The sequence below is a fragment of the Anastrepha ludens genome, chromosome 6, assembly GCF_028408465.1.
Source record: "Anastrepha ludens isolate Willacy chromosome 6, idAnaLude1.1, whole genome shotgun sequence".
Lineage (NCBI taxonomy): Eukaryota > Metazoa > Arthropoda > Insecta > Diptera > Tephritidae > Anastrepha > Anastrepha ludens.
In genome coordinates, this window is record NC_071502.1 from 74,709,261 (window position 1) to 74,721,784 (window position 12,524).

Below are 12,524 nucleotides of genomic sequence, written 5' to 3' on the forward strand. Positions count from 1 at the left end.
ACGAAATTTCGGATAAAACAACAGAGTTAAGCTCGAATTCTATCTGTACCTCCTCTGTCTCTATTTCTATCTCTACCTTATCTCTCTCCAAACAAACATATTTCAGTCTATATTAAACATTTTTTTTATTTTCTTCATAGCTACTCACATGTGGTTACTTGCGGATTCTGCAGTTGCGTGCCACGCTGTGCGATCTGCGCTGCTGTCACCGCCATATTCATCACATGTTGTTGCATTTGTTGTTGTTGTTTCGAAGTAACTGTCGCATTCAGCATCGCTGCAGCCACACTCCCACTACCACTATTCTGCATTTGTATGATACGCGCCAAACTAATAGCGCCACTCTTCGTACCATTCGCTGATGTTAGACGAACGATAGTGCTGCGCGGAATGTTGCTATGTACCGTTGACGAAGATGACGACGAAGACGATATTGATGACTGTGACTGTGACTGCGTTGGTTGTAGCGGATGTGGTTCGGTATTGGTGCCAGCGCTTGTAGTTTGTGTGCTCAAGTGTGACTTTTGCTGCTGTTGTTGTTGCTGTTGTAGCAGAGGAACTGTAGTCGACGTCAATGTAGGATTCTTGCTGCTATTAACCAGAGTCGATACGGCACTGGAAAAGCGTAGTATGGCTGCTGAAGTTGGTGATCCAGCGGAGTATTGCGTCTGACCGAGACGCTGTTGCTGTTGAATAAGTGCAGCCAACTCGGTAGCACTTAGAGTACCAGCATCGATTTGTTGTTGCTGTTGCTGTTGCTGCTGCTGAGTGTTATTTGTGTTGCTGGTACGTATCGATTCGGGTGATGATGGTGGCGTCAGCGTCGGCGACATATAATCATGCGGGCTTGTACTGCTACTACTGTTACTTTGATTGTTGCTATTATGGCCACTGCTGATGCTAACATTAATGCTATTAGCACGATTAGTAGCACCTTTGTTATGGGCCTTTGTGGTAATCACGCGCAATTTAATGCCCTTCTCCGAAACTGTCCCGATACTGGCAGTATTGATGACACCAGCAACCGGCGTGGGCGTACTCGAAGCAGATCCACATGGTGAATACGCGAGTGAAGTGGCAGCGGCATTACCCAGCGATGTGGCCAATGCAGATGCGGTAAATTTTTCCTCACAACCATCCAAATGCAGTTCATCTTCATCTTCATCTATCCGCTCCTTCTTCACCACAACTGAACAACTAAGCGTCTGTGAACCACTGCTATCCCACGACATACCTGAACATGTTGATGATACTGACGATGTAGTTGAAACTGAATCGAGATTTTGCTCTTTGATTTTCAGCTCCTCGAAAATGCGCGCTGGTGCGGATAGCAGATCCCAAGCTGTGTCGATTTCGGAATGGATTTTTTTGTATGATTGCAATTTGGGTTCATCTCGTAGATAGCGCTCCAATTCGTACCATGTCTATAAGAGAGATAGATAAAGTACAAAATTTAATACTTCGTTTGAAGAACATATATTTAGAAGAGGTGGAAAATATATACATTAGGGCGGGTCGATTTAAAAATCGCTCATTGCTCTGGGAAAATCGTATTCTAGGGATCAAAATAAGAAACTTTGCCGAAGGAACCATACCTCTAAAACGAATTCTGATGTCCCCCAATTTGGGTCGAACGAAAAATCCCACTTTGACCCATTTAGAGTGCTCCAATCGAGTCCAAATGTATGATCGACCCCCACTAACTTTGGACGGCCGATCCACACATGTCAGTGGCACACCCCCTGGAACTCCCCTGGGGGGTTCCCCATACAATCATTTCAAAATATCACCATTTTTGGCCTTTACATGAGAAAAGAAACTGAAAAGTTCGACGCAAATTGGGGGACATCAGAATTCTAAAATTATAGGTCTATGCCAATAAGACACAATCGGCCGATGTCCCAATAATTAACATAATCCGAGCTCTTACTTGCACTTGGCCGGATCCGTGCCCACGCGCAAAGCTGGGGCGTGCATTTGAACGATGCCATTCACACAATTTACGAAGTATGTTTATGTTGCCTCTAAATGTCACATGGTTTTGGGGTTCCGAGACTTGCCTACTGGCATCCCAGAACACTTTATTCCTGCACAAACCCATTCTGCTCAGGTGATGGACATAAATAAAATCTCCAAATGGTTTTAGAGCTGGCGCTGGAAAGTGAACCAAAATAAATCTGTACATACAACCATTACTACAAGGAGAACCACTATGATACTGCCAAATACTTATATTTGGATTAACGGCTTATGATTAATGTTTCGAAACATGACTTGGCTGTGAAACCGTAAACCCCCTCTCAATAGACAACAAGCCTTTCCTTTATGGAAGCCGACTGCGGGGCACAGCGTCAGGTTGAAAATTGGAAATTCTGTAACGTTTTCAGTCCAAAACCATACACACCTTGGTTAACGCTCCGTGGTAGATGACTATTTTCCAAATTTATTGGGACTTAAAAATTCCTTTAATAAAAGAGGATATAAAAAAGTTAACCAGGAAATACCGAGATCGACTTCAATCACATCGAAATGAACTGTCACTATTGTATGTCTTTTTAAAGTTGAAAAAGAAAACACCGATCCTGTTCATCTATGAACTACTTATAAAATGTTAAATTTGTTTACTACAAGTAGAAAGGATATTTCACAGGGAATCAATGCAACTTTTTAAATGTAATCAAAAAGTTTGTTTAAAGGTTTCATTATGCTCCAAAAACAGCTTTTCGATCCTTTTGTGTTGGTGTAGCCAATTGTCTTTTATATGACCAGAAAGGTATAAGCTGCTACGATTGGGCCAAACACTCAATTCCGACCTCTACTTTCAACAACTTGCACGATTGAAGTAGGCAATAGAAAGACTTTTGGGTTCCATCAAGACAATGCCGCTACAAACATCTTTAACGCCTCGCCAGGAGTCTCGAGATATTAGACGGGAAGTGCCATTGAATTCGACTTATGGTCAAAGGCTGGCGCCTAGTATTATCACCTTTTAAAACATTTACAAAACTAACTATTATAAACACCAATACTACTACTATGTGAAATATAATAAAAAAGACTCTGTTCTCCAGCTATGAAACTGTGAAGCACCTCCTTCTTACAAATATTTTGTCCTGAAGCGGTGTTCGTTTCTGAATACACCTTGATATATCATATCTACATATAGGACATACGTTTTTGTGTAAAAATTTATGAGCGTGCTGTAACTTATATCTACATATTTACATACATACACCAAAGCAATCGTCGCGCTGCACATACCCAGTGAAACAATTTTTTGAAGCTGAAAGGATCCGAAAGAGTTTCAAATCGAAATTTTATTTGAAATAGATAAATTTATATTCAACGTAATCATTTCTTATTAAAACGTCGCCATATTACTGAAGATGTTAAGAAAAAATAAGGTTATCTAATAAAAGTAGGGCAAAAAATTGACAAACTTAACTTTTTATCAACCTCTAAACTATGTAAACCGCTAAACTAACATAACTACTCTTTGGATGGTATTAAGAATACAAACTATTAAAAAAAATAACATAGTTTGTTGCAGAAGACATAGAATGAAACAAAGTGGAAAATAGACAAAGCATAAGCATCAGATATTTATATGGGAATACAATAAAATACCATTCGGACCATTTAAAGAGATGATCGTTTGTCATATTTTTAGGTCGATTCATTCCAGCAGCGTAGAACTTCTTGGGATTTCGCGACAAAACTAGGTGCATTAAGCAACTCTATTTGAATAAGATCGCTCTGCAAAGTGAAAAAAAAATCATAATTTGGGAGTCATGCTTAAGTGTTCGGCTTTAGGTTTTTATGATGGCAAGGGCAATCGCTTTAAGAGGTTTAACTAACATTTTTGTTTGCTACCGCGTTAAGATTCTATGAATCATGCAACTAAAGAACCCAGTCAATCTTGATCTGGTTGATTCAACTGAAAAACATGCTTACAAATTTTTAATTGTTGACAGTGATTAGAATCAGTTTCAGCTCATTTTTTCTATAACATTTGCTTCTTTTTTTCATTATTATCATACATAATAAGCTTTTCATTATCATTAGTTCCTCGTATCTAAGTAGAATGAATTCTTTATCTCCTTTTCGATATACCTATACAGACGTATGTACCGAGAGTTTTGAGGGTTATTGAAAATACCGAACGATTACTACGTACGGTTGTGTAAATCTCTCAATTCTACCGATGAAATCCATCAGATTAAGAACCGAAATGCCAAAATCTTCTCCTTCTTCTCATTTGGGAATCTCCTGCTTAGCTAGCACATCCATATCCCTGTGACCAGGGACTAAGGGATGGGCCTAATTTTAAAATATTCGCAGCCCAAAGGTAAGCCAGACATTCCCCGACTAATTTCGAGCGCACCAACATCCAGCCCAGAGCTTTCATTGGCGCTTGAATGCCGAAGTAAACGTTTTTTTTCTTGATAGTAATAAGCAACCAACCATTTCTTCCTTGACTGCGGCTACTTCCGCATGGACTACACTGCAGTGATCCGATAGCTTGAATTTGAGTTCGATAGGGCACACTGCGTAGAATACTTTGACCTAAACTTTGAAAATTAAATATATTATAAAGAACACTATTCCTTGGTTCAGTTTAGGGCATTCTGTTGACGGAAACATCTTATTTAAAAAAAAGTTAGATTATGTTGTACGGTCTAATACGAGTATATATATGCATGTATAAACCGACCAAAGCAAGAGTCATTTCTATCATTCAACATTTTATAAGAGATTTTCAAAAAGTCGATAGCTTTTGTTGACTGGGTGCATACATACTTATGTTCACTCGGCTACCCAAACATACACCCATATATACTATAATATATTTGTGTTTCCCTCTAAGTTTCGGAGTGCTGCAAACATAAATTTTCCCGACAACATATGTTTGTGTGTGTGTGGATGTATTTTTGAAAAGCTGTAACACAAAGACCTTCTTTAATGGGATATGAATCAGCAGCAAAGCAATTTCACTCACTCATGTGCGATGATTAATGGCTGATGTTATGGACGTACTTTCGGCAATTGCCCATACAAACGTATAGATTTGCAAGTGAATATGAGAGTGTGTGTATGTAGAAATTAAAAATGGTTGCTGAAGATAGCAAAATATATTATTCGGCACTAGACGGTAGGGGTAACTTCGAATAGTTTTTTTCCTGTTAGATTTGGTATGAGTGATTGGTTCGATGTTTGTAGTAGCGTATTTAACAAGGATACAGATCCAATTAGTGTTTTATAAATCGCAATTTCGATGAATTTATTACAGGTTAAGTAATAATAATTTACCCGCCAGGTGCCTGCTTGACGTAAAAAGAACAAAACATACTTTCTTTTATTACTTTCGAAGCTGGCGTTTTAACTTATGTTAATCCTCATTACAACACTTTTGATATATCGTACACGCTTTTTACCATTAATAAAACGATAATATCCTTTTTATTTTACTCAGGTGATGCGCTCGTTTTACTTAAAAACTTGCTACCAAACATATTTTGCCCTCACCTAAAGGCCTAATCTCTTCGAAGTCTCCGAAACCGACATCCGAAGATCATCCTGCATGAAACTATGGACTTCAAACTCTGTAGGAAGCCATTTCGACAGACGCTGCAACTTTCACGTTAGACAACAGTTTCGACCGAAGTTTTGTGTTTTCAAGTGAGTTGTACACATATAGAGACCTTTCTGACCACGAAACGTACAGAAAGCTGAGTAAAAGTGATTGAAATACGAAACTAATTTTTCTTACAACCTTGTACATATCTGGGTTAGGTTGAAGCGGTTGTCCTGTGGGACACACTCAGGCTCATAGCCCATTGTGATGCCGCTCCCTTGTCCCTATCTCTCCTAAAACCAGTGTGTGTTTTTCAAAAATTTTAAACTATCTCTGATTTCTATAGAACTGAGCTCTTCTAACTCATTCAAAAATTGTCTACCCACAATAGTAAACCTGCGTCTGGATAGAGCAGGGCAGTGGCACAGTAGGTGCGAGATTGTCTCTTCCTCGTCCTCATCTAGACAACTTCTACAGAAGTCATGTGTTTGCACACCCATCCTTTGGGCGTGTCTACCTATTAGGCAGTGCCCCGTTATGACTGAGATCAATGTGCTAAGACTGTGTTTATTTTGGCTTAGCAGAGATTCTGTGCGTTTAGCATTTAGAGTCGGCCACAGTTAACGGGCGATTTTGCAGGTGGCTTCATTCCGCTATCTTTCGTTTGCTTTCTTTACAATTTCTTCAAGGATGAGTAGCTTACATGTTTGCAGGGGTATCCCTATGCCATTATCTTTGTGCTCGTCGGACAATTTAGTGCCGAGTCTTGCTAGTTCATCGGCTCTACAGTTACCCTCAATGTCGCGATGGCCAGGAACCCATGTTACCTTTAGGTGAAATGACTCAGCTATCTCGTTAAGAGATGTGCCGCACTTTCATGGCTACCTTGGAGGTTGTCGACTCTTTTGTGAGGGATTTTATCGCAGCTTGGCTATCAGTGGAAATGTAGATATCATTTCCGGATATCGCATCACACTGTATCAGTGTCGCGGCTTTTATTATTGCCATGAGTTCAGCATGAAAGACACTACAGTAGTCGGGGAGCCGAAAACTGAAGGAAATCCCCAGATGTTCGGAATATACACCTCCGCCCACCCTGCCCTCGAGCTTTGAGCCATCTGTGTATACATGGATGGACTCGCCCTGCCTCACGTCGTCCCGTTCCCACTCTTCCCTTGAGGGTAGGAGGGTCGTAAACGATGTAATGGCAAGTATAGGCGGGAGTGCATAGTCCACCAGTCCGGGAAGCCACGAAGTGCCAGCCAGGATTTTACATAATCCATGTTTGACCACTTGTTTAGAGTGTTAAGCCTTGTTGCCGCACTGCGTGCGTTATATATTGCCTGCAGATCTACCGGAAGGAGGTTTAATGTCGCATATAATGCTTACGATGGTGTGGTTGACATGGCGCCGGTTATCAGAAAAGATGCTAGTCTTTGCACCTTGTCAAGTTTCTTGATGTTCACACCCTTCTGAAGGGCATTCCACCATATTACAACACCATTGTAGAGAATTGGCCTAACCACTGCTGTGTAGAGCCAATGTATCATTCTGGGTTCCAATCCCCATTTCTTGCCCAAAAGCCTTCCACAGGAGTACATTGCGGTCATAGCCTTACGTACTCTGTCTGCGACTGTGAGCCCCCAATTTAGCTTCCTATCTAGTATAACTCCTAGATATTTTGCCCTTTCTATTACTCTAAGTGGTTTCCCTCCTAGGAGTATTTGTTGAAGAGCAGGTGTTTTGTATTTCTTACTAAAAAGTATCAGATCCGGTTTTTCCGGATTTACTTCTAGTCCCCGACTTTTACACCAAAGTGATAGTCTCTTGAGAGATCTTTGTTGGAGGTCACATAATGTTGGAAGGTGTTTCGCCGAGATTGCTATTACAATATCATCGGCATATGATATTATTTTACCTCCAATTTTTTCAAGTTCTTGTAGAAGATTATTGAAGATTATTACATATCTATGTATACGCATATTCCCTCACACTTGCAAATTCACTGCTAATGGTAGAAGCGCCATAAAGTATGTTATGCAAAAAAACAACAAATACGCATCAAATATGATTTACATACGTAGGTAGGGAAAAGGGCTGGTCAAATTGGGAAATAAAGAAAAACTACAAAATATTGTATATGTATGTATATACTATGCTATACACACATACGAGCGCAATATCTATAACAATAACTTGGAACGTGGAAATAAATAAGCAATGTATGCAGCGCCATATACAAAATATTACTTTTGAATTTTGAATGTGATTCAATAGCTACAGCCAGAGCAATAATAACAATAATAAACAAATGCAGGAGCGTTCAGTAAAGAGAATAACTATTTTACCGCAGCAAGCGTGTATACCTAGTATTTTTGGCTATTATAGCGAACAGAGCATTTGAGCGCTTATTTTTCATAAACATTCGAGATATACTTGTGTGTGTGTGCGTGAATTTATTTCAGTGTGTGTGTATACATATATGTATATATGCATATTCAATATGTATCTGCTGATTGTTGCTCGCTTATCGTTATTGTTATTGCTGCGTGTTTTTATTTCAATAATGTTGTCGTGATTGTGAATCATGGAATAAATTGCCTTCCCCGTTATCCACTATTCGTTACAGTTTGTGCACATATTTATTGATTGATTGTATTGTACTGAAATGAAAACTGTTGAGTTTTGCGCTGTTATGGCGCATTTTGGTAATCAAATACAAACGCAAGCATACACGAGCGCACATACAGTAGTACCCACATCTCGGATTAGCTGGATATGTAAACCAATTGATCAAGTTGTTTTGTTTGTTTTATTTTTAGTATTTATGAAAATCTTTGCAGTGTGTGGTGGGATATGTTTTCACAACATCATAGAAATTTTAAGTATACGCCATGGCTAAGAGTAGTAGCGGCAATATTTGGAAAAAACCGAAAATCGTATTTTTTATATTTTTTTATTTCCTAACAAAATGTCCGCCATGCTGATGTACGTAGGTATTATTTTGAATAGCCCGCTATTTCGGTAGATGTCACTTTTGAAGCTGTAATTTTTTGATATTTGACAAGTATAAACTACGCCATTACCAAAAAATACATGATGGAAAGAATAATGAGATGGCGCCTATCGTTTTCCCGTTACGTTGCTCTCAGCAAATTTGACAACGAGTTACGTGATTTTAGCTCCAGTATGGCCAGATTACCATTATCGTAACTTGATTAAGCATTTTTTTTTTGTGATTTAGTCTCGGAATTTTAGTTCTTCCTTCATGAAATTTTTCTAGCCAGTTCTAATTAAAAGTAATGTTTATAATTTTGTAAAATAAACATTTTTGAAAAATTTGTTCAATAATTCACTCAGTTTTATTTAGCTTTATTTTAACATCTGGTGGCATTGCCCGCGATTGCAGGTGTTGTTGGTGTTCTTCTGCCATCGGCAGTCAAATCTCTCTCTCGCTACTGCAGTGTTGCCTAGCTTTGGATATAAAAACGCACTGAAATGCCCATTCAAAGAAAATAACCCAACAAATTTTTATTGAATCACTTAAAGAACTTTGTATGCGTGACAAATTGTCTTTAGAATGTGCGTTTTTTTATTGTAAATAAATGTGTTATGCTTATGTACAATTTAATTTATAAGTTATTTTTGTCAAGCGAGACTCTTTTGTTAAGGGAACGACTTATTTGCTATATTTGAGGTTATGTAACTAGATAAGGTACTATTTTTTTTTAAAACGTCAGTATGGTTTCTTTAGTATTTTCTGGTATTTTGTGGCTTATTTTTACAAGGAATACACCTCTTGATGCCCTATGTCCCACTTAGGATTGATGGCCGGAAGAAACGATTACACCTCTATGGTTTTAGTCCGCATTCAGTAAATTCAAACGCCTGTTCAAATGTGTAAAAAGGTTTTCAATCTTAAGAAGGGTTGAGAGAGGGACATTTAATATTCTTGCATAACCTTAAAGGGAGCAAAAAATTAAATTCACACTTTCAAAATATCAAATTTTATAAGAACCAACTAATTTTCATTAGCACTAAATTCTTCTCAGAGTGGCCTTTTTTAACCTTCTTTTGTATAATAACACATTTTTTTGAACTTAAAGTTTCGGTAGCTTTAAATTAAAAAAAAAATAACAAACACGAAACTTCAAAATTTTCGCATTTTCGGTATAAAAAAGCACTAAATTTATTGCGAAGAGCAAATGGTTGGCAATACTGCACAACTTGGAAAAACGTGACGTCACATACTCTCTGATGGGCGCAATCTTCTTTCTATCATTCTTGCTAAAAATAGAACGATGCACGCTTAAACAATGCATTGAAATTATTAAAACTCACTACAAAAATGGTGACAATTTGGCAGAGACGGTTCGTAAAACTTGAACATTTTTGGTTACACGATAGCACCTTGTCGGACCGCAATACAGAAATTGGTCAACAAATTCGAGCTTTTGAGACAAGTTAGTGATGTGAAGAATAAAACCCGTGCACGTCGCTCAAGAATAGCCGAAAATATTGCTGTGGTAGCCGAAAGTGTTGAAGAAAACCCAGGTTTGCCCATTCCTCGTCGTTCTTTGGAATTAGGCATTCCACAAACGTCATTACACCGTATTTTGCATAAAGATTTGTGTCTTAAGGCTTATAAAATCCAGTTAACACAAGAACTCAAGCCGGCCGATTATCAACAACGTAGTGTCTTTGCTGATTGGGTCGTTGAAATGCATGAAAATGATCCGGAACTCCATCGAAAAATCATCTTGAGTGATGAGGCCCATTTCCACGTCGGTGGCTTCGTCAACAAGCAAAATTGTCGGATCTGGGGCTCAGAAAATCCAAGAGTTATTGTTGAAAAGCCTCTCTACTCTCAACGTGTGACTGTTTGGTGCGGTTTATGGTTCGGCGGAGTCAATGGACTTTACTTTTTCGAAAATGAAGCTGGAGCAACAGTTACGGTAAATGGATTGAGCTATCGAGAAATGATTAACGATTTTTTATGTCCGGAATTGGATAGTATTGATTTGGTCAAAGTTTCTTTTCAATAAGACGGCGCTACGTGCCACACAAGCAACGAAACCATTGATCGTTTATCAAAATAACACCTCTTATTGGAAAACCCTTTAGTAGAACAATATAATTACATTACTTCCACAAATTACTTATATTATATATACATATATACGAAATGTGTTAAAAAATAAGGTGAATTTTAATTTTTTAATATATTTCTCAAAAAATATTTATTTATTCATCAATTTCTATTTGATCTTCCTCAACGTAGTCCCCCTCAGGTATAATACACTTTTGCCAGTGGTTTTTCCAATCCTCGAAGCAGTTCTGATATGCACTTTTTGGTATGTCCTTGAGCTCTCTCAGCGACTCGGTTTTTATCTCCTCAATCTTCGCAAAACGCCGTCCGTTCATGGGTCTCTTCAATCTTAGGAACAGGAAAAAGTCGCAGGGGCTAAATCTGGTGAATACGGTGGCTGAGGCATGATAACGGTGTTGTTTTTGGCCGAAGAATCTCTCACAAGCAAAGATGAGTGAGCAGATGCATTATCACGATGCAAAAGCCATTTATATTTTTTTTTAATTCCGGGCGTTTCTTCGTATTGCTTCACGAAAACGGGGCATAACTTCAAGGTAATACTCCTTATTTACCGTATGACCTCTTGGTAAAAACTCCTGATGCACTAAGTCATGGTAATCGAACAAAACCTTGACATTTAATCGAACTTGGCGAGCTTTTTTGGTCCTGACTCTTCTCGACTCTGCCATTGGGACGATTCGGCTTTGGTTTCGATGTCATAGCCATACTCGTATACCCATGATTCGTCACCAGTTATGACCCTTTAAGTAAATCTGACGTCAACAAAATTCAGCAATTTTGGATCGAACTTCCCTGAAACACACGCTTCATGCTCAAAATTTCCGAAAAGATTAAATGGCATGCCAACTAATATGACGACATCTTCAGCAACTTCTCTAATTGTGATTAGACGATTCTCCATAACAGTTTTTTTTTCACTTTCTCAACATTTTCATCGGTTGCTGATGTGCTGGAGCGTCCAGAGCTAGCGTCGTCATTCACATCTTCTCTGAGATGATTGCACCTCATCCTCCATACAGCTGACGCAAACAGTACGCGAGACAATTCCAAGGCCCACAGCATGCATATCTCGCGGATTGTGCCCTGTGAGAACACCCACGAAATTCGAGAGCTGAGATTTTTTAAACGTTGCAAGATCCCTCGAACTCCTCCAATCCCCACGTGGACAGAGGGATTTCCCGACCTTAGTTCGTGTACTTACCCAGCGTTCGCTAAGTTGGCGTGAACCCCATCTTTCCAGGAGCAGATTACAGGTGGTAAAAGGTATCCCAATCCTTTACCTTCGCGAGGAAACCCCTTCTCAAGGGACATGTGGGACAACTGGGTGACCAGGAACCCAGATAAGCTTTAAGTCAAAGAACTCGAATGCAAGCGGAAGTGTAACCAGACATTCCCTGGCCAGTTTCGAATGCTCCATCATTGAGCCGAGTACCTTAATTGCCGCTTAGCTAACGGACAGTTAGTTTCTTGACAGTTAGTACGAGTAGCCAATTAGCTGCTTGTTTGACTGCTGCTACCTCTGCTTGGAACACATTGTGTCTCCAAGTGTAGCCCCCCGTGCACTCCTCCCTCGATGGAATGTGAGTGTATAATATTCCACTTGGACTAAGCGAGGGGTGATGATCCGCCGACAGGATGATGAACTCAAAGTTTCTAAGGACACTTTAGTGTCCATAAGTGAGGTCGAGCCAATAACCCGAACCTGATTACGGTATATGCAACGGTAATTTTGCCTGCGATGTCTACAGATACCAAATTCAACATTACACTGAGTGCTAGAGTTAGATTAGTTCGAAGCATCCCATTTATTCGAATGAGTGCAATCCTTTGAACTCTCCG

The 12,524-nt window shown here is 39.2% G+C and overlaps 1 protein-coding gene across 1 annotated transcript in view; it reads right to left on the reverse strand.

Annotated features, from left to right (window-relative positions):
* LOC128867115 (Krueppel-like factor luna) overlaps nt 1–12,524 on the reverse strand; it is a 102,291-nt gene that overhangs the window by 45,213 nt on the left and 44,554 nt on the right. The window contains exon 2 of the mRNA XM_054108216.1: nt 149–1,424. Within this exon, the coding sequence (XP_053964191.1) occupies nt 149–1,424 (1,276 nt within the window). The remainder of the gene's footprint in view (nt 1–148; nt 1,425–12,524) is intronic.